General features: G+C 34.4%; 1 protein-coding gene across 5 annotated transcripts in view; it reads left to right on the forward strand.

The window, feature by feature from the left end:
• The window catches only part of FYB1 (FYN binding protein 1), a 149,455-nt gene extending 125,690 nt beyond the window's left edge, over positions 1–23,765 (forward strand). For 4 of the 5 annotated variants that reach the window (XM_066378664.1, XM_066378638.1, XM_066378646.1 and 1 more), the window contains exons 10-19: positions 835–857; positions 3,007–3,073; positions 3,871–4,008; positions 5,602–5,627; positions 7,442–7,508; positions 10,455–10,536; positions 11,541–11,703; positions 19,677–19,710; positions 22,292–22,323; positions 23,095–23,765. In XM_066378664.1, coding sequence (XP_066234761.1) covers positions 835–857; positions 3,007–3,073; positions 3,871–4,008; positions 5,602–5,627; positions 7,442–7,508; positions 10,455–10,536; positions 11,541–11,703; positions 19,677–19,710; positions 22,292–22,323; positions 23,095–23,117 — 655 coding nt within the window. In that variant the 3' untranslated portion in view covers positions 23,118–23,765. The remainder of the gene's footprint in view (positions 1–834; positions 858–3,006; positions 3,074–3,870; positions 4,009–5,601; positions 5,628–7,441; positions 7,509–10,454; positions 10,537–11,540; positions 11,704–19,676; positions 19,711–22,291; positions 22,324–23,094) is intronic. The other variant, XM_066378674.1, reaches the window with a different exon arrangement.
• The last annotated feature ends 294 nt before the right edge of the window (positions 23,766–24,059 follow it).

Consider the following 24,059-nt stretch of genomic DNA (forward strand, 5'->3'; position numbering starts at 1 on the left):
GTACAGAGAGTTTGGCAGCTAGGTGTAGTCAAAACAACGTTTCAGGAAGGCCAGATGCTGAGGTTCTCATCTCAGCTCTTCAGTTAATTGAGAAGATTTGGACAAGTCATTTAACTTCTCAGAGCTCCATTTTCTTTTCTGCAAATTGAGGGAAATGAACGAGATGAATTCTGAGATTTTCTAGTTCTCACAACTGACACTTCTTTTGCTGTCACGGAATTCATATTTTAGTGGCAAACAGGCAAGAAGACAGACAATTATAAAATAGGGATATTGAATGCTATAGAAATAAATAAATCAAGCAGTCTGGATTGAGAAAATCAGGGGTCATATTCCATAAAAGTCCCATGAATAAGATCTCCTTTTTAAAATAAAATGTAATGTTATGGGACTAAGAGTAAAATGCTGTGGTTACAAGATGTTGAAAGAGAATTTAATTTAATGCAATAATAGTTCAGTAGGACCCCTGGAATAATACTCTTTTTAAATAAGCCCATCTATGGAATGATGCGATAATGTATAATCTGAAGACTGCAGATTGTTCAAAGCAAACAGTATTGTTTTGAATACCTAGTGGAGTACCAAAACTCACTTGATTCTTACTAGGTTTCTTTTGTTTTCTACTTTGCCTTGTTACTACTCATCTCTTATGATAAAGAATAATTTTTCTTCCTCTTCACATATTATAACAGCCTAAGAACTTTTAACTGGAGCATTATTTCTTTTTGGTATAATTGCTCAATACATGTACATCTTTTCTTGATAATTAAATAACTCATATACTAATTTAATTTGTCTCTCTCTCTCTTTTTTTCTTTTCTTTTTCCTTTTTAGCCACAGTCACAGTGGAAGTGGAGGTAAGCCACACGCCTTTAGCAGAAGTTTTTCCAAGTCTTCAACACTTTTGTGTGTATTAATGACAAAATGCTTTTGTTTGTACCTAACAAGGAGCATATTCAAGTTGTAGAATGACCCTGGACTGATACCAATGACCCTGAGCAACTCACTTTTTCTCCCAACTCTGCTATGGGTCATGGGATAACTCCACTTTCAGTGTGCCCAGGGCAGTCTTGATTTGTATGGGCCAATTGTACAGGCATAATTATACGGGCATCTTCGTTCACTTTTAGAAGTATCCTTGTTTGGATGACAATTTATATAGACACCTTAACTGTAGCTCCTGAAGACTCCTTGTCTTCTCATCAGCAAAGCAAGGGACTTTTACTAATACCTTTGCAGTGCTAACATTCTCATCTTAAAAGTCAAATTTCAAGTTTATTGTACATATTTTTTACCTATTTAAAAATTTATTGGGGTGGCACTGGTTAATAAAATTATATAGGTGTCAGGTGTACAATTCTATAATACATCATCTGTATATCATATTGTGTGTTCACCTCCCCAAGTCATGTCTCTTTCCATCACCTTTACTCTCTTCTACTTTTTCCTACTTCCCTTTTCCTCTAGTAATCACCATACTATCATCTATGTCTATAAGGGTTATATTTTTCCACTGAATCCCTTCACCTCTCTCACCCAGCCCTGTAAACCTCACTCCTCTGAAAGCCGTCAGCCTGTTCTCTACCTATGAGTCTGTTTCTGTTTTGTTTGTTAGCTCATTTTGCTCATTAGATTCCACATATGAGTGAAATCATATGGTACTTGTCCTTCTCTGACTGGCTTCTTTCATTTAGCATAATGTTCTCCAGGTCCATGCATGCTGTCACAAAGGGTAAGCCTTCTTTTTATTCTACAGCTTAGTAACATTCCATTCTGTAAATGTACCACTGCTTTTTTTATCCACTCATCTACTGATGGACACTGTGCTGCTTCCAAACTTGGCTATTGTAAATAATGCTGCAGTGAACATAGGGTTGCATATATTCTTTTGAATCAGTGTTTCAGATTTCTTCAGATATATTCTCCAAAGTGGAACTGCTGGATCATAAGGCAGTTCTATTTTTACTTTTTTGAGGAAACTCCACACTGCTTTCTATAGTGGCTGCATTCCCACCAACAGTGCACAAGGGTTCCCTTTTCTCTACATCCTTGCCCACACTTGTTGTTTGTTGATTTATATCAGATGTTATATCGGATATTAAACATTCTGACAGGTGTGAGGTGATATTTTAATGTTTTTAATTTGCATTTCTCTGTCAATTGGTGACATTGAGCATCTTTTCATATGTCTATTTGCCATCTGTATATTCTCTTTGGACAAGTGTCTATTCAGGTCTTTTATCTATTTTTTAATTAGATTGTTTGGGCTTTTTGTTTTTAGTGTTGAGTTTTATAAGTTCTTTATAAAGATATTAACCCCTCAACAGATGTGTAATTGGCAAATATGCTCTTCCTCATTATACATATTCTTGCACATAGAAGGTCCTCAATAAACATTTATTTAACAAATATTTGTCAAATACTAAGGTTCCTGAGGGTTGTAGGAAAAAAACTCAAATAAGAAAGTGTTTAACATTTAAATATTACATTGATAAAATGAAATAAATGAAAGGTTTGTTTCAGTACCATCAGTATTTACAAATTCACGTTTAATTTCCTTTGCTTTTCTTCACTTTTATCTTGATCAATAGCTTTTTCTAAATGTCTTCTCACTATTAATTAAATTTTTCTTATCACATCCTTCCTTCTCTTTTTCAACAATAAATATTTAACTCTTTTCTCTAATTTTTCTTTTCTTAATATTTACTCTACCATTTCATTTCTGGTATACAGTACCTTTTATTATTCCTCATACTTTTATTATATTTAATAAGAATTTATACATAAGAATTTATACATAAGAATTCTGTATAAAATAATCAACAGAACAATTTACTTACTATCTAAGTGAGAGTGGGAGAGTAAAAGTTTTTAATTTAAATAGTTAATATGAATGAGGGATGCTTTCTGCCATTAAATAAGGCAGATTATCAAATTTTGAGCAACTATTACATGACCAAATTCCAAAATTAACAGAAGATTTTTCCCCCCTTAATCCAAATGAAGGAATGTTCCCACCTCCCCCAGATGATGATATTTATGATGGGATTGAAGAAGAAGATGCTGATGATGGGTAAGAATAATCAGTGAATTACTTCTTTGCAAATTATTGGATTTACTGAAACTAGTTTTGCTTCCTAGTTAGAATAAATAGCAAAAAATAGTGTTCCTTATTACATTACCAAACATGATGTAAATGTTTATTCAACAACCATAATAAAGTTGTATTGTGATTCTACCACACTTCAAATAAGTGATATATTGTTTGGAAACACCTGGAAAACTATGTCAAAAGAGGTGATAAATAAAAGGGATAAAAAATTACAGGTGTTATAGTTTTTATTTTTCAAATTTTCCCTGATCATTTATCAATCAATAATTTACTTTTACAATAATCTCTGAAGTATTTATCAATTACGTGTTGTCCTTTGTTTAAGAATCATAGTTACAGGAAACCCAAAGAAATTGAGACTTGTGGCAAAGACAGTACTAAATACCTGGCCTAACCCTTTAGTTGTTTAAACTTTCAAAATGGCATATTTTAAAATTTAAGACCTATTAGTTACTTAATTTTAATCAAAAATAAAGTTAATTTCTGTTAAAATTTTATCTTGACTTGACTTACTATTTTAAAAACCAAGAGAAATCTCACCAAATAGAAAAAAATATCACTTACCTACTATTTATCAAGTAGCAACAGTATTCAAAGCTCATGACCTATAAGTCTAATAGCATCATCCTTTTTACTATAATGAGTAACTTACTGCCTGAGTGATCAATGCAGTACATTTATAACAAATCTGAATATCTACCCAATGTCTTCTTGTTCCACTGATTATTCCATTCTGATCATGCCTACATGCTCCTAAGCTCCACGCTACAGGTTGAAGAGAAGAGTAACTCATGGTCCTGGGGGATTTTGAAGATGTTAAAGGGAAAAGATGACAAAAAGAAAAGTATACGAGAGAAACCTAAAGTCTCTGAGTCAGACAATGATGAAGGTTCATCGTAAGAGTCAACCAACCAAATCCAGTGCACAATAACTACACTAATATTAAGTTAATCAAATGCTACTAATATTTTGTAACCAATAACCAAATTCTGACAGGCTTACACAATTTTAATATTATTCTAAATGTCCTCTTAGCATCATTTTCTGTCTTACCCTTAAGCTCGTGCATTTACATAAAAGGAGCATAAATTATTTCAAAACCATTATATGATTCAAAGATACACTTGTTTTCCCTACAAACATGCACAAACACACACACATACATACATGTGTACACACATACCCTCACACACTCATACTTACACACTCTTAGTAGGACTTTTTTAAAACTGCAACATCACACCTAAAAGCCCATAATTTCAATGCCACATTTTATTATATAATATTTTATATTACCTACTCCTCAAAATATACTTAAGCTTTTAAAAATTATTTTGCTAGAAATAAAGGATATAACTTGTCATTTCTTTTCTCTAAATACAGTATTTGAAGTCTTTGTAACTGTCTTCCACAATAGTGACATATTAATCATATTTCAATTATACATTTATCCTATACTAAAGTTATTCTAAATGTCTTCAGTGTGTCTAAATAAAAAATAATGCATAAATTTTCTCTTTCCATCCAAACATATCCCATTAGTATAAATTCCATGCATATAAACTTGAAAGATCTTAATTACATTATCTGGTACACGATTCAACACTTAATATATACGATACTTAAAATTATAAGTAAACACAGCAAATCTCCTCTTGATGAAGCATTGCTCAAATATAGTCTATTCTTAGAAATATAAGCAGAGATTATGTTTTCTGCTCCAATAACACAAAACCTAATTCTGATTTTGGATCGTTTGAACTAATGACCTCTCACACTTTCGTAAAACTGCACACCCTTCTTCCAGTGATATGTGTGTGCGTGTATGTGTGTGTGTGTGTGTGTATGTGTGTATTTAAAGTTTGAAAAGTAATAAAGGCAAAGGTCTTTTTCTGTTGCAACTAAATGCCACTCAATCTCAATTTCAGATCACTTACTTCTATTAATAAACTCATCCTCCTTTGTTTCAGTGGGTATGCCTCTCTTATTCACCATTCTCCTGTTGGGGGATATATATGCACATGTTTGGGAAACATAGTCATATAAAGATTTCTATGAGTTTTGTACATTTTAATTCTCCATTTCTACTCTTTGAGTCCAATAGCAAGTTTTGGCCTGAACTGTGCCACAATGAATCCAAAATACTGAGGCCATTTAATTTACTTTGATGTAATAATATGCCCAAGCCTTATAGAACAAATCTGAAAACATTGATCCAATGGCTATGAGAAAAATAAACTACTGAATGTCTTGACTCTTGATTTCTTTGGCTAACACTGGAGTTCAAAAAAATCTTTCCAAATTTCAAATTGATAGGCAGAAACTGGACTTAGTGGAGAAATGGCGGATGAGAAAGGAATGATAGTCACAGATTGATCAGCCTTTGAAAGCCTTCAGGCTGTTACTTGTTCATGTCTCTCCTAAATAAAGGACTCAGTTTCTGTGTTTATATTGGTCTGTTTACAACTGTGTTCTCATTTTCTTTCCAGTTTCCCTGCTCCTCCTAAACAATTGGGTAAGTAATAAAAATTAACTGTATATTTTACATCTCATTTCTTATAGATAGGGTAGTGGAAAATCATTGGATATAATCATGATATCTGGATTAAAGCTCTGACTGAAAATAACAAATTGTGTAACCTCCTCAAGTAATTTCACCTTGGGTGGCCACAGTTTCTCAACAATGAAATAGGATTAAGAGGAAAATTTTAAATGCTGATGATTTTTAAATAGTTTTCCCAGTGGAGACAAAGACAGGCAGGCAAGGGTGGACACCAACATTCCCCATGTTCCGCACACCACAATCTAATCACAGCTGGATATATTGGACTTCTGCATAAAAATTTCTAAAAACAAACCAGATTAGATGCCACCAGGGTCCAACATAAATTTTTTTTATATTTTAAAATGTATAATTTATGTTATATTTAAAATTTTTTCCACTGCTAAATGTAAAAGTTTCTTCTTTGTACAATTTCAATCAGCTTATTTCTTTTTACCTGTGCTGAGACAGATCTTTCAAATTCTTTTCTTAAATTTACTTGAACAAAATAAAATGTTGTCTCACGAGAATATTTAGGGGCTTTCAAAGCTTTGTTTTAATTTATAAATAAATTGAAAGAGCAAAGCAAACACAGGATAATATATTTTTCCAGGCTGTTTATCTGATTTTGTTTTCAGTTATACATTTTAAAATATATAAGGCACTAATTCAAATCAATCCATGAATAATGATGAGCTTATATCTTAATATATAATTTTCAAAACATATTCAAGAAACAACTCCACAAAGAATAGGTATAAAATGTAACAAATGTGATCAATTAAGTAAGAAATGTATTTTTTGTTTTAATTTTCTTTTGTGTTTATGTGTTCTCAGTGTATGTACATGAGATAGTAATTTTTCCTTATCTGGAAACCAATATGTCATTATTTATTATGGATTTTTCATATAGCTAAGCAAATTTTATCTTGTGAAATTAATTAACTTGAATGGATAGAAATCTCTACATATGTACAGAGAGAGGAGGATTTTTAAAGGAAATCAAACCCTTGCCACTACCAGATAACATTTAAACTTTCTATGATGCTTGTTCCTTAAAACATGTACTTAATTACTCATGTCTTCAGCTTCATTTGCTGTGGATCTTTATTAACAAGAAGTCTAAGAGAAAGAAAAGTAACTACAGATTGGAAAAGCCATTAACCAGTTAAGGTCATAGCAACTTTTCCACTAATCCTGATTCTTAATACCTGCTGGTATCAGTGTCTTATTATTAGATGTTCTTTACATTTTAAGGTGGTGCCATACCTAATATATCTAACATTATTGTAAGGTAAAAGTTTATGAGGAACAGATCAGTGAGTAAAAAAGAATGATAGATAGATAGACAGACTAGACATAGACATAAAAATAAAATTACAGTATATTTATATATCATTATAATATCCTAAATCCCAAGAATCTTGATTTCAATCTCTGTCAATGACCAGTGAGGTCAAGTTTTTGTCAGTAATCTACAAATCCTGGCATTCATTACACTTGTGAATCTTCAAATAATCTGTCACTTTTTTGTTTGTTTGTTTGTTTTTGTTTTTTCTTTGTCTTGAGAATGATCGTTACAATCACGATCGCTGTTTTTTGAGGGAAATTTAACACAGGCATCCAACGAGATGAGAATCTCTTCCCTTTAAAGAGCAGACAATGCTTCTAGAAGTAATGTACAGAGACCACAGGAGACCTTATTTCTTTGTCTTTGAAACACTAAATGCTCATATCAAAATTTAAATTAACAGCATTTCAACATTTGCTATTTTGTCTTTTGTTAGACGTGGGAGATGAAGTTTATGATGATGTTGATGCCTCTGATTACCCCTCTCCATCAGCAGAGATGAGGTAATTAAAATGTTCTCAGTATAATGAAGTAATGAAAATCAGACTGCTCAAGATAATTAGTCAAACTCCGATGGGGTGTGAATCTACTGTGTGAGATCCTGTTTGCTCTTTCTTCTCCCTGATCCCAGCTCTAACTTCTGCCAGGTTCATGAGAGGGTAATCTTGATCCTCCTCTGGTCTCCCTCTCCTCCCTCACCTTTTCCCTTGCCCTCTCCTCTCCCCGTGGTCCTGCATATTGTCCCCTGATTATCCTTTACTCTGTGACTCACTGATTTCTGCATTCATTTGTTCATTTGTTCGTTCATTCATTCATTCATTCATTCATTCATTTGTTCACTGGGAAAATATTGAGGGCCTGACAACAACTGATCTCACTGATTCATTTCCTCCCTTTATTTTATTCTTTTTCCAAAACCATTTTGTCTGGAATAGTCTCCTTAGTTTATACGTCGGCCTTCACCCACCTTGTTTAAGCCTCTTCTATTCTCCACAGGGAGGCTTTTTCCTTTTATGAAAACCAAGAAGATTTGCTCTTTAACAGAACTTCTTGTGTGTCTTTTTTTCAAAAAGCATCAGTTTCTCAAAAGTTCCATTCAAATTAAAGGAAAAAAGAACAGTAAACAGTGAATAGAGACATTCTTTGACTCACATGAAGTTTCCATTTAATTTTAGCTTACAATTGTAAGAAAATCTAATATCACTTAATATAAAAAGTGTACCTTTTGAAAACTCTTGAAATAAAAAAGAATATGATAGGCTTCTTTGTTTATAGTTCAGTAAGCATGTGAAATGATCTGACACACAGTGTATAAAAGCAACCACCTCTTTAGCTTTCTCAAGGAAAAAAAGGAGGGGGATAAAAAGATCCTGGACTTGATTATTTGAAGGATGAAAGTAACGTAAGTGGAATACAATAAATGATGTCTTCTTAGCAATACTGGTAAAAATGTGTAAATAAACTTGAAGTACAGTGTATTTTTTAAAATCAAGATTGTTAAACTAATTTTACTGAACAAGAGACAGTACCAAGATTAATGAAATCAAAGGGAAATATGGTGTCATTTATCTATGAACATCAAGTTCAATGGGCGAAACAAACAAGGAAGATGAAAGGACACTCATTCTCCTTTTTTCAGTCCTCCATGGATGGAAAATCTAATCTTCAGTAATATTTTAAGTTTTAATATTCCTCACCATTGGGAAACCGCTTCTATCCCTGTCAGTTTTTAATGCATTTTTCTATTTTATATTACTGTGGAAATGCCACTACGTTCCATAAAATAGCTCTCTAGGAACCCAGTCACACATTGGCCCTTTTCTTCAAGCACAATAAACCCTAGCTGATTAAACTTAATGTGATATGTAACAGTTTTTGTACTGGTTGGCTTATTTTCAGAGCTTGAAACAATTTCATGGTCTCTAACAGAGTATTCTATCTTTAAATAAATTTCAATAGATTCTTTTCAAAGACAGCTTGTGGGGAATTTCTAACTTTCATGTATATTCTGATAATTCCATGGTGCTGATCAGGGATTACAATTTCACTACTGCCCTGAGTACCACAGGGTAAGAGATTCTTGGGGAGGAGGCAGTAGCTGTGCTGACTCATCTCACGGGGAATGAACTAAATTCTAAGATTCAAAATTTAAGAATCAACACTTTAAATAAATCAGTTATAAACAAAATTTTATCTTAGGTCATCTAAATAAAAATTAATAGTGTTTAAAATGTTTCATTATTCACAAATATTCTGATTTTTTAAATCCCTTCAGCAAAGATCCATAGCCTTTCCATAATATTCATGTTTAACCCTAGCAAATGGTTCTCCACTTTGGCTACAAATTACTGGCATGGGAGAAGCTTTTAAAATATGTAAGTACATGGACCCCACTTAGTCTAATTATTTAAAATTTAAAATTAATTTAATGTAATCAGAAATACTGGGAATTCGGCCAAGGCAATGCTATTTTTAAAAAGCTTACCAGGGCCCTGGCCGGTTGGCTCAGCGGTAGAGCGTCGGCCTGGCGTGCAGGAGTCCTGGGTTCGATTCCGGCCAGGGCACACAGGAGAGGCGCCCATTTGCTTCTCCACCCCTCCCCCTCTCCTTCCTCTCTGTCTCTCTCTTCCCCTCCCGCAGCCGAGGCTCCATTGGAGCAAAGATGGCCCGGGCGCTGGGGATGGCTCTGGGGCCTCTGCCTCAGGTGCTAGAATGGCTCTGGATGCAACAGTGCGACGCCCCAGAGGGGCAAAGCATCGCCCCCTGGTGGGCATGCCGGGTGGATCCCGGTCGGGCGCATGCAGGAGTCTGTCTGACTGCCTTCCCGTTTCCAGCTTCGGAAAAATGAAAAATAAATAAAAAATAAAAAAATAAAATAAAAAGCTTACCAGGTGATCCTGTATGTTACCAAGCTGGAGAATCACTTTCTTAAGTTTATTGATCTCTTAAAACAATTAGCTTTTAGTCAAATTGGTATCTATGACATCCCACGCTGGCTCTACTTTCAGTAGATATGAAAAAACTAACATATAAATAAATATTTTAAGTGATGAAAATTCATTTTTTAAAAAGTGTGGGTTTCTTTTCTAAAAGCCTTTTCTATGACGGTGGCCAATTCCTTTAACTATCTAGGAGGGGATAAAAAATGTAAAAAGTTCAAGAATAGGTTGAATCATAAGAAAGTGCTAATATGTGACCATGTGTAAACTATACATCAATGACTTTATATGATTCAACATAATAGACCCATTTTAACTAATAATCTGCAGTCTCTTTAAGAACGTCTTCTGCATTATGAAATATCGTCATTTATTACAATAACTGTACTGGATTTCTAAAGAAAAGAATTAATTAAAAACAAAACTTTAATGTTATAAGTAAAGTTTCTATTCTACATTATCTTTTTATACTTTTTAAACTGTTGTTTTACATGTGTTCTGCCTTCCTAGTCAAGGGGTCAAGGACAAAACAGAAGAGAAAGACCCTAAGAAGCTAAAAAAGCAGGAAAAAGACTTCAGGAAAAAATTTAAAGTATGTCATGTTTAAATATCATATCAAGTTCAAAATGTTAATGAAAAAAATCCTACAATTTTTAAGTTCCAAAATGCATATTTTAAAAGTGTAATTATCAATATTAGAGTTGTCCATCAAAACTCCTTCATTTTCTACAAAATTTATTTTAGGTTTAAATTTATTTTTATAGCAAATTAAGCAAACTCACAAATGCATACTATATATATATACTGAAATAATCATCTTAATTTAGCTGTCCTTTGAACTTTTGGATTACCTAGGAGGTAATCTAAAAATAGAACAGATTAAATAGATGTGATATACAGTATACACAATGTAATATTATTCAGCCACGGGGAAAAAAAGGAAGGAAATCTTGCCATTTGTGACAATGAAGATGGACTTTGGGGACACTATACTAAGTGAAATAAACCAGACAGAGGAAGACAAATAGTAATATATGATCTCACTTAAATGTGAAATCTAAAAAAGCCAAACTCATAGAAACAGAGGAGAAGGAGAGTTTGCCAGAGCCTGGAGGGGTGGGGGAAGGGGGGAACCATTGGTCAAACTTTCAGTTGTAAGATGAGTAAGTTTTAGGGATTTAATGTACAGCGTGGAGATTGCAGCCTGCGATACTGTATTCTGAACTTGAAAGTTTCTAAAAGAATAAATTGTAAATCTTAAATGTTCTCACCACAAAAAAGGAATGGCAATTATGTGAGGTCACAGAGGTGTTAGATAAATACAGTGGTAATGGTTTTGAAATATACGAGTGCATGAAAGTAACAAATGTACACCTTAAACTTTTAAAACAAATTTTTATTTGAAAAATAGATATTTATAGGTTGGTGAAGTTACACATGATTTTTTTCCAAAACACTTTTCTTTAGTGTTTTTACATTATCTTTTAAAAACAAGAAACTATTTATTTAGCAAAGACTTTCTTCATAAATATGTCAATCAATGAATTACTTGAATAATATGTGTCAATAAATACTGTATTTAAAATTTTTTTTCAGTATGATGGTGAAATTAGAGTCCTGTATTCAACCACAGTTGTCCCAGCCTTAACTTCTAAAAAGTGGGGGAACAGAGATCTGCCGTTGAAGCCTGGTGAATCTCTTGATGTCATACAAAACACGGATGACACAAAAGTTCTTTGCAGGAATGAGGAAGGAAAATGTAAGTCACTGACTACTCTAGCAAGATATACCCTCTAGAGTTTACCAACCAAACAAGGGTCAGTAATCATTCCTGTTTTTATTAACTCTTTCATTCTATGCTATGTGAATTATGGAGAACATTAAGAAATTTTGCTGTGTTGCAATCAATGTATTGGTTTTCGTCCCTTTTCATTTCCTACCTGCTATATTTCACACTGCAGTGCCAGATTTGTGCTTCTCAAAACGAGGCCCCACAGACACCCAGCATTAGGAGACCCATGTGCGTGTATTAAAATTGCAGCTGCCTGGACTCACCCTTAGAGGTGTGAGCTCTAAGGGGTCAGAAAGAATCTGCACTCATAACTCTTCCCTAGCTGATTCTAATGCACACTAAAATAAGAACCACAGTGCAGAAGGAATGAGAGGTATTAGCTCTGGCCTGGTTTTGAAATTATATAGCGTATGTCACACCTAGAATTTCCATTTCTCTTCCTTGCAAATTCACTTGTTTTTATTTCCTTTTTGGACACACTTAACATGGCATACTATTCCAAGTGAATACAAGAACAGTCTTTGTCCTCTGACTCTGTTAGCTATTAAAGCAGGCAGATGGATACGTTTTTGTCAAATTTTAAAAAGGAAGCTTATTTAATATCAAGTAGAGGAAAGAGTAATTCAAAATTATGTTGTCCTATATTTAAAATTGGATCTTCAGCACGGCCGCCACGGATCAGCTAGCTGCTAGGCTAGTCTGCCTGGAAAACCCTGGCTCCGGGGTTGGATTTTAATGACAGGAAGGTGACTCAGGATCAGGAACTGAAATGAAGCTTTAAGAACAAACCCAGTGACTCAAGGGTGGGGGGAACGGATCTCAAGTTATCATGGAGGAGGTGTGGTTGGCTTTTAAAAGAAGAGAAAGGAATGTGGGTGCAGAGGCTAGAAAGTCAGGGTGTGTGGTATTAAGATTCGAAGCTTAATAGAGAGAAAATGAAAACAGACCTCCAGGAAAGAAGGAAAACCCTTTCAAACTAGTATTTGTGAGGATGTAGCCCAGGGAATAGCCTTTAATGCAGAAACACAGTAAGAATTAAAAGGCCATCAAAAATATTTAAAATGTTCAAAAATGTTTAATTATTAAATAGGTTATGACGAATATATCTAACTGCATATTTTACATGATGATCATGATAATAACAATATGAGGAAATTCTCAGGACACAATAGCAAGAGAAAGAAGTTTGCTTTATGTGGTATAGGATTTGCAGGCATGTTAAAAATTTTGTAAATTAAAAAACTAAAATGCAAATAATGGCTAATTAAGTTGATAGGGTCTCAGTAATATGTTTGCTTTATTCTTCTATCCAAATTCTTTTACACATTTCACAGCAGAGATCTGTCCTAATACTTGTGATGCATACCTGTCCCCCATGCACACGCTCCAGACACACCTTGCCCTTGGTATGGTTGGAGAGGCTCATGCTGTGCTGTTCTGAGACTCCAGTCTTTAGCAATAAATCCCAGTTGGAGCAATGCCCCTGGATGTCAAAATACACACACATCACATGGAAACTTGTTATCTACGCAGATTCTAATTCAGTAGGTCTGAGGTAAGGTGTGACATTCTGCATCTTACCAGGCTCCCAGGTAATTGACGCCACTGGTCCATGGAACACACTCTGGGTAACAAGGATGTAGATGACCTCATCAACAAACATGAATAGGTATAGATATAGGTGAGCAGCAGCAATAGATAAATTCAGAAGAGATGCCTATCTTCCTTAGGGACCAGGGAACTTTTAGAATGAAGAAGAGCAGTAGCCATTCAGAGATTTTGTAATCTGCTATCATTTCTTTTTGGACATCAATAATTCTAAGTATTGTTGTTAATACTGGAGGGCTCCTGTCCTCTTGAAATTTATCATCTTTTAAAAATGAAAGGTAGAGACATTACATAAAATTCTGGTAGATTACACTCAAGGATTCCATGAACCTTTTGTCATGTTTTCTCTGGCGCAGTACCAACCTACTTGTCAATTCTTAGGTGATTTGAGGTCCATCTCAAACAGGATGGAAACCAGATGATTACATCAGTAGCATGTGTGTACCTTTTGTTTTTAAAGGCTTCTTTGGATTGGACTTTGTCTTCCTTTGGCTTCTCCATGTGAGAGCTGATTCTGGGAAACATCTATAAGCTAGAAGAAGTAGGCAGGGAAGAGTCTTAGCCAGTAAAGCCTTATTCTTGAAAAAGTTACCACTTGGATAACTGAAGCTTAATCTAAGTGGGGAACTTAGAGTGGCAGTGATCCCTGCCAGTGGGAAACAAATTGTGATATTTATACAACTGTTATTTTTCAGGAGTTAAAGCCAACTCCTGGGCAGGTGGCAAGTCATTCAGGGTACTGAGAAAGTTGACAAAGAGAGTTCTGGAAACTAGAGAAGAGCCATTGGTAAAACGTTAAAAACACGAGTGCTGTCCGTTGAAAACTGAGTCAAAAGGCACTAAAATGGTAAAGGTGAAGGAATGTGGGAAGGAGAATGTGTTACTGCCTTTCAAAATAAGTACTAGTTCAAGATTGAATCATTATATCTGCCTAATTTTACTTTTATTTTTCCTCCTGCTCTTCTTAAATTTTCTAAACTTCCTGTTTATTCCTTCCTTAAACTGTACTTCTTAATTTTCTAAATTTATTACCAATTCTACACATCCCTCTATAGATTTGGGGGCAGTTATTATATAGATTTAACCCTCCCTCACCTAGATTACTGCAATAATGTTTTGAACATGTCTGCTTTGCCCTTACTCTCAACTAATCTACTCACCATGCTGTGACTCAAATATTATTTTTAAAACATAAAGTCTCTAAGCCAATATTGAAAACCCTTTCTGATCTAGCCACACCTTCATCAGCTATTTCCCATCTGCAACTGATACCCCAGAATTACAAACGACTTATTTGTCATTCCCTCGATGACTTATGCTATTTCATCCTTCGCTATTTTATTGTACTTGGAATGCCCATAATTGTCTATTAAAAATTACCCAGCTGTCACCTAAAATTAGAAACACAACCACTCCATTCTTCCCAGCTGCCCATCACAATTAATATCTCCTCTGCTCCACCACGCTACGACTTTTGTTGCTGTAGTTGCCTTACTGTTTTGGCAACCTATTATTCTTATTAAATCCTGAGCTTGAGAGTAGCTTCAATGAAATGTTTGCAGCTTTGTTATGCCAGCACATTCTACAGTTTCTGGCACCTTGCTGAGGGCTTGCTGAATTGAATTTGGCAATATGGTGACTGCAATTGGACATAGAGACACTTACAGGAGAAGGTCTGTTGGATACTTTGGTTAGAAACCAGAAGTTCTCTTTCTCAGCTTTAATAATGTGTTTCACTTGTATATCATTTGGGAGGCTCCACATCTTTCAGTTCCTTATTTCCATCCATATCTTCTAGTTACCAGCAAAGGCATTTACAATGCAACTCCCTGGTGACTAACATTTTCTTTACTCTGTATTCTTCTGTAGTTTCTCAAAGGAAAGACAACCTAGTTTACTTGCACCTAAGGTTGGTAAAGATAGAAACTAGAGGCAAAAGCTGTAACAGTAATCCCTTCCTGTTGTGGAGTGGAGGACAAGCTACTCTTTCAGGCACTTTCACACCTGATCAAGTGTCACCTTCTGAGCTGGGAAGCCCATACTGCAGAGGTGTTGAGATTGGAAGGAGATATTTCCGGCACAGTCCCAAATGTTTAGAATTTGTCTCTAGTATTTGTACATATGCCACAATTCAGCGTCCCATAAGCTGTAAGTTTTCCCATCTCTTGTCATTGGAGAAAAAAATTTCTACAAAAATATGCAATGAGACATGAGCTGAGTTCTTTGTGGCTAAAATGTCCTCCATTTCCTTTGGGCATCAAAGAAAGGGAGAGTTTAAAGGTGCTTTAAATTTTGCCAAATCTAGCTGATCATTTCTTTGCTTCAGTGAGTTTTTTTTTCAGTTTTAAAACACGTGCTCACTGAAGAAAAAACTTTTAATTCAGAAATTTGAAGTCTCATCCTGATTTGAAGCTTCAGAAATGAGAGAGAACATTTTATAAAACTAAAATAATGCTATAATAATTTATATTCAGTATTACACACTGCACTTTGTTTTTCCTTTTTATTATATTATGAGCATTTTCCCTTGAAATTGGACATTGTTTTACTTGCCTGGGTTAATCTGTGCAATATAATTTTATTGTTTTGTAAACTGCATGAGGCCAAATTGAATAAATTTAACTTTATATCTGTACTTGCTCAAAACAAATGGAGTGATAAGGATGTAAGAAGTCATTTTTATCAAGTAAAAAAATGAAAATATTAGAATGAAGATAGTTTCCATTTTCGAAAGATAGTTTTGTATTTCCTAAGTAATTTCATGTTCACAACACCCCTCTGCAAGGAGAGTCATTATTCCTGGGACACATCTGCTCTGTAGCAAGCAAATGTTTGCTGGGGACATTAACTGGCACATACAGGGGGTGGGTGTGACTTTCTTAACTAGCTCTAACTCACCACATATTTAAAAACATTTGTTTCAAACCACTGTGTTCTGCTTTCTGAATGTGAAGTTTCCAAATACAGCGGTACCTTGAGATACGAACAGACCAACATATGAAATTTTTAAGATACAAGCTGCAACTCAGTCCGTATTTTTGTTCGAGGTCTGAGCGAAATTTCGAGACATGAGTGGTGATTCGGGAAGCTGCCGCTAGTTGGCACATTGGCGCATGGGTCCAGTATCGGCAGTTTGATATACAAGTTGACTGACTTACGAGCTCGGTTACAGAACAAATTAAATTCATATCTCAAGGTACCACTGTGTAATAATTTCATTTTATGTGTGAGAATAATTTCCAAAACCCACAATATTATAGGGCTCACTACACATGACAGTCCTTCTACACAGTATAGAACCATAAGGCGTCTTTTTTATTAATTTTACTTGTTGGTATTTTTCATTATCATTTCCTCATGATGGATGCACGTGAAATGTTTGAGCAAGAGAGTATTGTGCTGCTATAAAAAAATTATTTCTAGGAACTATAATGGAGGGATTATATAAAAATTCATAGCAAGTCACTTGTTTTGACATTGCCATGAATCATGCTTTTAACAGAATGAAGTTTCAGCAAAGGTTTTTAATTGTACTAGATAGCAAAATTCTGCTGTATTAAAAGTCATTAATGCTGTAAAGATGCTATTGAATAGTCATTGTATAGCTAATGAACCCCCAATCATCACATCATTTCAAGGGACTAAAATAGAGCAGCACAGCACCACCCCTCACTTAATCTCCGTGATACATTTTTCCTAAAAAACATTCCCAATTGTTGAGGTTTATGCAGCAAACACACAACAATGAAAATGGAGCATCCAACAAAAGAGAATGCTACTCCTCAGAATTCTTGAATGGGCAAGTGAAGGAGGAAACGCGGCAGGGCTTTGTGATCCTAAGAGAATATAATTTTTAATACTTTATTTTGCGAAGTTAGATAATGAAGCTGTATATCAGGAGTTAATTAACTTTGGTCATGTACAACATGTTTTAGTGCTTAATTATAGGTAATGTTTTATCCAGGGCTACACAATTTTACCATAATTGAATCTTTAAAAGTAGATTACCTAATAACATAAGAAAATAAGAACCCTTCATTTCTAAAAATCATGATTGTATTCTCTTTGTTTTTATCTTTATTACTCTTAATTTTCTAAAGACTGTTCTAAAACCAGAAATATATTTGATGTCAGAATACTTCCAGTCTCTGACACCACTTTATAATTTCTTATACATTTCATTGATTTTCTGTCTTTTAATTTTAATTCAGGGAGTCTATAAAGCCCCAACAACTCACAATGAGATTGATGCAATTGTTAAAAGCTTCAGTCCATATAAGTCCTTATTTTTAAATTATTAACTTAAACATGAATGTATCATGAGAACACTTACAGTTATAGTGTTTTATTTTCCAGTTTAAGGAAAAATTCAAAATGAAAATAAAACCACAAATTTTAACTAATAAAAAAAAGTTTGTGACTCTTACTGCCTATAGAGAACTGTTCACATTTTATTTTGCCCCCAGACATACATACAGAAAAAGACAGATTTCAGTTATTGGAGCCTGACACAAAACCATAATTAATTCTGAAACCTTTTTATTTGTACTAATACTCTCTTTTGAGAGACACACATGAAATGAATTTGTTAGAGATGAGTTTATCTCCCTTTAAAAATTGTTTTAAATTATGATATATACCCTAATTGTTTAAAGTCTGTTTAATGTAAAGAGAAGGGAGAAACTGTGGTATCAAAGACTACTCCAGGATCATAAATATTAATTTTAGATATTCTCACATTAATAACTTTTGCTTTGACTGAAATAAAAAGAAAGGTATAAAATGGTCTAATTTTTCATACTCTGAATAAAATATTACTTTACTGTGTGCTTTTATTATCTTGAAACACGCTTCAGTGCTTTCATACTACAGGAATTCAAAGATAACCTTCTTTCCTTTTCAAGTATAATTCTTTTTAAAGTATGATTCTTTTTTCTTCTTCTTCTTCTTTTCCAAGTTAGAGGAGGGGAGATAGAGAGACAAACTCACACATGCACCCAGACCGGGATCCACCTGGCAACCCCCATCTTGGCCCAATGCTCTGCCCATCTTGGGGAAATGCTCGCAATTGAGCTATTTTTAGCACCTGAGTTGGAGGCTCCATGGAGCCATCCTCAGCACCAAGGGCTGATGCACTTGAACCAATTGAGCCATGGCTGCGGGAAGGGAAGAGGGAGAGAGGTGGGTAGGGGTGGTGTGGAAAAGCAGATGTGGTCACTTCTCCTGTGTGCCCTGATTGAGAATCGAACCCCAGACATCCACATGCTGAGCCAACCCTCTACCACTGAGCCAACCAACCAGGGCCAATCCTAACTTTTAAAAATATATTTTTGTATGTTAAATCAGCAGTAACATGACATCAATATGTTTACATAAGTTTATCACTTGTATAAATCTTTGCTTGTGAGTTTCCTGGTCTATAATTTTTTACACATTTACTTTGAATTAGAACCCAAACAATATCTAATATGGACCAAAACCAATATATTGACTAAATGAAACAAGTGACTTAGAGACTGTGCTGACAAGGCAATAAATGGTACTAATCTCCAGCATACAATAGAGTTTAGGCAGTAACAGTAGGCTAATCACTTTAAAGTTTAGTAATATGAATTGGATGTCAACAGACTTTTTTTTCTAAGGGTATTTTTACAATATGAAGGACAAACATAAGGTGCTTTAACAAGTTGTTTTGCTTCCTTGCATAAAATACCATCTATTTCCTACTTAACCGGGGGAATGACTAGACTCCACAGCATGTGTTCTTCTGTGGTGATTTGTTCCATGAAAGATGAAAATGCAACTATTGAGACTGTGAGATGGCAAAAGCAGTTAAGGAAGATCTTCCACAATGAATATCTGAGCGCTATGTTGAGACCATTTAGAATGCTCCGTCCCCCAAGTAGCCACTAGATAGCTGGCATCTAAAAGCAGTCCTGGTTTGGCCCAATATTATAAAATATGAAGTGTTAATTAAGCCTTAGATATGGTAGTATTTAAAATACCAACCTATGAACTACTTTTGTAATTGAATGCTATGCTTACTAAACTCTTTCTAAAATGGGTCCCGTGGGTGACACCTTAAGAAATGGGATAGTAAGTGGAGGGGAAGAGACATGTAAGAGAGAAATAGAAAAGTCAGAGAGAAAAGAAGAAAGGAAGGAGAGAAAAGTGGACACAAGAAAAATGAATCCTATTTGAAGATAGATATAATTATTCAATATATTATGGTATATTATATTAATATTCAACTCTATTTCAATTTCTTAAAAGAAATAGTAAAGATTTTTCAAGACTATCATAATAAAATTGATTTTCTTTTTTCTTCATAGATGGTTATGTTCTTCGGAGTTATTTGGTGGACAAGTAAGTTCATTTCCTTCTATTATTATACTTGTATAAGAATTTTATGCTTTGCTTTCAAAAAGAGTCTTAATATCACTTAAATAACATCTACTGAACTTTCATACTAATGTTAGTACCCATAATAAAGTTTTTATAAAGTGTCACTTTTTCATTTATTTATTTATTTATTTTTTGTATTTTTCTGAAGTTAGAAACGGGAGGCAGTCAGACAGACTCCCGCATGCACCCAACCAGGATCCACCCAGCATGCCCACCAGGGGGCGATGATCTGCCCATCTGGGGCGTTGCTCTGTTGCAACCAGAGCCATTCTAGCGCCTCACGGAGCTGTCCTCAGCGCCCGGGCAAACTTTGCTCCAGTGGAGCCTTGGCTGCTGGAGGGGAAGAGAGAGACAGAGAGGAAGGAGAGGGGGAGGGGTGGAGAAGCAGATGGGTGCTTCTCCTGTGTGCCCTGGCCAGGAACCGAACCCAGGACTGCCGCATGCCAGGCTGATGCTCTACCACTGAGCCAACCGGCCAGGGCCTAAAGTGTCACTTTAAATAGACAAGAATCCCTTCTCATTTATCATTATACAGTTTATAGTTTTATATCTTTATTGGAGACAGACATTGCAAACATTGGAGACAGACAGGTCAAAGCCACTAACACTTTCATTAATACTTTTCATTTCACTTGCTGATTAATGCAGTTGGTTGAATCAAATTAATCAGGGACCAATTATTGTCTACACAGTACGTGTTAATATCACTTATTAACAGTTTATAGTTCAACCCTTCATTAAGGACGTTTCTGTACTCATAGCAGACATAGTAGAGTATTAAGTTGTTTTTTTTGAAGGCAGGCCAGAAAAAAGATAGCAGTCAATGATTCTTTTTTTCTTATGAATAAAATGTTGTCATAGCCTGGTAGCAGTGTGCTATTAGAGTCCCCCGAAACATTATGAGATTCTGTTCCAAGTAAACCAGTGCAAGAAATGAACTCGATTATCAGGTTACATCATATTGCAATACCAAGATTTACAGAATTCAGCATAATAAAAACAATGAAGAAGAATTCACAGAGTGTATCAATAAACAACCTGACGCCAGTCAGAAAGAAACAAATCAATGTTAAGGGCTCTGTCCACAAACTAGTCTAGAGTCAAAAGAAAAATAATCATAATACTTTTATTTTCCTCAGAAAATTAATCATGGTGCTGGCATGAGGCTTATCAATAGGTTTCATTCTGTAAAAGATACAAATTTCAAGGAAAGAATATGTGATAAATAATAGAACAACATCTTCCCCAGTGACTATTAAGGATGGTTAGAGAATTTTAAAAGTTTGCTCTCTAAGGAATCATTGGTTTACCACCTACTGAAGTGTAATACTTCATAAATATTTTTTGGATGAATAATAGGAAAATCTGTCCTCTTTGCATTTGTACCAGAGTCCAATAGTCCAATAGCCGAAGCCTCCCTCAATCTCAGAGAAAGGATCCAAACAGAAGACATAGGGAGCTCAGAGCACCTGCCACAGCTGGCAGCAGTCTGGAGGGCCCGCGGCTGGTGCAGGATGAGCACAGAGCCAGTAGAGGCACCAGACGTGGGTCTGGTCTAAGTGACAGTCACCTTGCATTTCTGGGCTTTGAAACTGTACCCTATGTTTCAATGCTATCTTAATATTTATAATACTTTTTATTATAATTATGTGTATATCATTTTTTCCTCCATTCGATTATAAGCTTCTTGAAATCAGAGCTTGTGTCTTACTCATATGTATATCCCTGGTACAGAGGAGGCACTCAGTCTGTGTGCAGAATGGAATATATCACAAAGATTCAAGGCCATGTAAAACCTAAAATGTGTAAAAAAAAAATAGCCAGAACTATTATTATGAACTCTGCTTATCACCATAAATACTTTTAGTATTATATAATGTAAGAATCACCATACTAACTATGTCCTGGTTACTGATTTTATGGCTAATATTTATATTTTTTATAATTAATATTTATAAGTCAAATTAGAAACATGCAAAAATGATGCATCCATTTCTGATTTCAAATGTTACTGTATTTCAGTCAACATTTGAAGTTCACCTGAAAGAATAAATCTGATATTAATAAATATAATGAATCTGTTACAATTTTTGATGAGAATCCCCAGTGGTTCTAATACTCCATGGTTTTTCAATTTGTTTACTTTAGCAAACACTTCTTCCCGAGCTCAGCTGTGTGCCAGGCTCACTGCTGGGTCTCAGGATGAGTCAGGCACAGTCTGCTCTTGAGGCATGTTTCTATTATTCTATGTTGATGATAGTCGGAAACAAATTGGGGGGGCCTGGGGGAGGGAGGAATGAAGCAGAGGATTAGATTAAGCCAATGAAAGAAGATGCAGATAAATATGAAATTTCTTTCCACTTCTAAGTGCATAGTAACTTCTCACCCTTGTAATTAAGATTTAAAATTAAGTTAAAAACTAAAATCTTTATAAAGCTCAAAAAATGCTTTGTGTCATGCAAAATATCATTAACCTTTTAATCTTGCTTTAATGCTAAGAAGATATTTTCTTTAAAGTAAAATTTATTTTCTACATTTATAGTGATGGAGAGATCTATGATGATATTGCTGATGGTAAGTTTCCCATGGCACCAACCACAGAGATATGAAACAGTGAATTTATTGTTCCTACAAATACTAAAAACAGCTTGCTGGATTAGTTAGGACCTTCCAAGATGATCAGAACTTGAATTGCTTGAAAATGTTAGAAAAGATAAATGTGCTCATGTAACAAAAAAAATTATTTTTGTATGACTAGGAAATCAAGGAAGAATCATTTATTTTCTTTGAAAACAGAAGTATGAAAATATTTGGTGAAATTTTATGATACTATGAATCTTAAGAATTGCTTTTACCCACAAAGAAATGTGTACCTGGTACTTATGTCATAACCTATAATACTACTAGTATTCCCTAAGCATTATGTATTCCTAAATTATGATCTAAAAAATTAATCACTGACATAAAAGTGTTTTGTTTATTCTTAAGCATAGTGCCTTTAGTCCCTTATTAAACTTATTCTTACTGATATTTAATATTTCAAACTCATTCAGAATGACTACCACAACATACATGTAATTTATGCCAAATAAGATAAAATAATCTTGAGTCTCATTTTGATAGAGAATAAATTTGTCCATAAACTTTATTGGAATTGAATACAGAACAATAAATGTTATAAATACACAGACTTTCATGTAACTACTTTTTTATAAAATGAGCCAGTTTTAATTTTTGAAATCCTAAATGAAGAATATATGAATTACCTATATATCCAAGCATGGAACACTCCAGGGCATGTGTTTTTGCATAACCATAATTACATTTGTATTTTTTTTCTTTCAGGTTGCATCTATGACAATGATTAGCCGTCATTTGGCCATCTGCTATGTTCAATGGACACCAATACAAAGTCTGGGTTTTAATTGGCAAATGTTATTGATTCCCATAGAAAACAAATGCACAAAACTACTTACTGTCATTTGTTATAAATTCTGATTATTTTCATAAAGTTTGAATATTTTGGACTTAGAAAATGACCTCTCTGCTTAATCAACTTGTTGGAAGACTATGTCAATGACATGTAAAAATTACTAATTATCCTGTTTTTGTCTCAGCTAAAATTATGAAGGCACTTGTTTTAGACCATCAATAAAAACTCCCCTCCCCCCAAAAAAATTTGAGAAGAAATGATTATGTTGTCTAAAGGAATATAAGGAAGAACAATGAAAAAATATTTTTAAAAGGAAGTTTTACATCATCCACAAGAAGAAAACTGTTTGCGCCTCTGATTGTGACTATATCTTACATTCTTTATTCAAAATATCTGTCTTTAAAAAGGTTGAGCTGTCTTCACTTTTGCTGGTGGGATAAATGTTTCTTGAAAACTATAGTAGTAGCAGAACTTTTGTATAAAGTTTGTCCCTATTTGCTAACTGTGAATATGTGTTAATTATTTGATAAGAATGTATGCATTTTGGTATGCACACCTAGGATTAAATCTGTAGAAGAATCTCGAGTTTTTTGTTTTTGGTTTTGTTTTCTTGCAGGTTCATATGTTAACAGTTTAATTCTGGATTCTGTTCAAAGTATTGTTGTAACTGGAGGAAAAAATGGATGAGGATTACCCTAAAATTATACAGAATGGAATTTGGACTTCGAAATTAGCCTTTTTTGGTACATCTTTACTATGAAGACTTTCTTAAAAGATTTTGTTTTTGTTTTTCAGTTAGTTACCTCTATGAAACTTTTTTGAAAACCATTTACTGGAAAGTTGGCCAGCAGAGGGAGTACAAATTAATAAACTCTAG

This window comes from Saccopteryx leptura, chromosome 1, assembly GCF_036850995.1.
Source record: "Saccopteryx leptura isolate mSacLep1 chromosome 1, mSacLep1_pri_phased_curated, whole genome shotgun sequence".
In the NCBI taxonomy this organism is placed as follows: domain Eukaryota; kingdom Metazoa; phylum Chordata; class Mammalia; order Chiroptera; family Emballonuridae; genus Saccopteryx; species Saccopteryx leptura.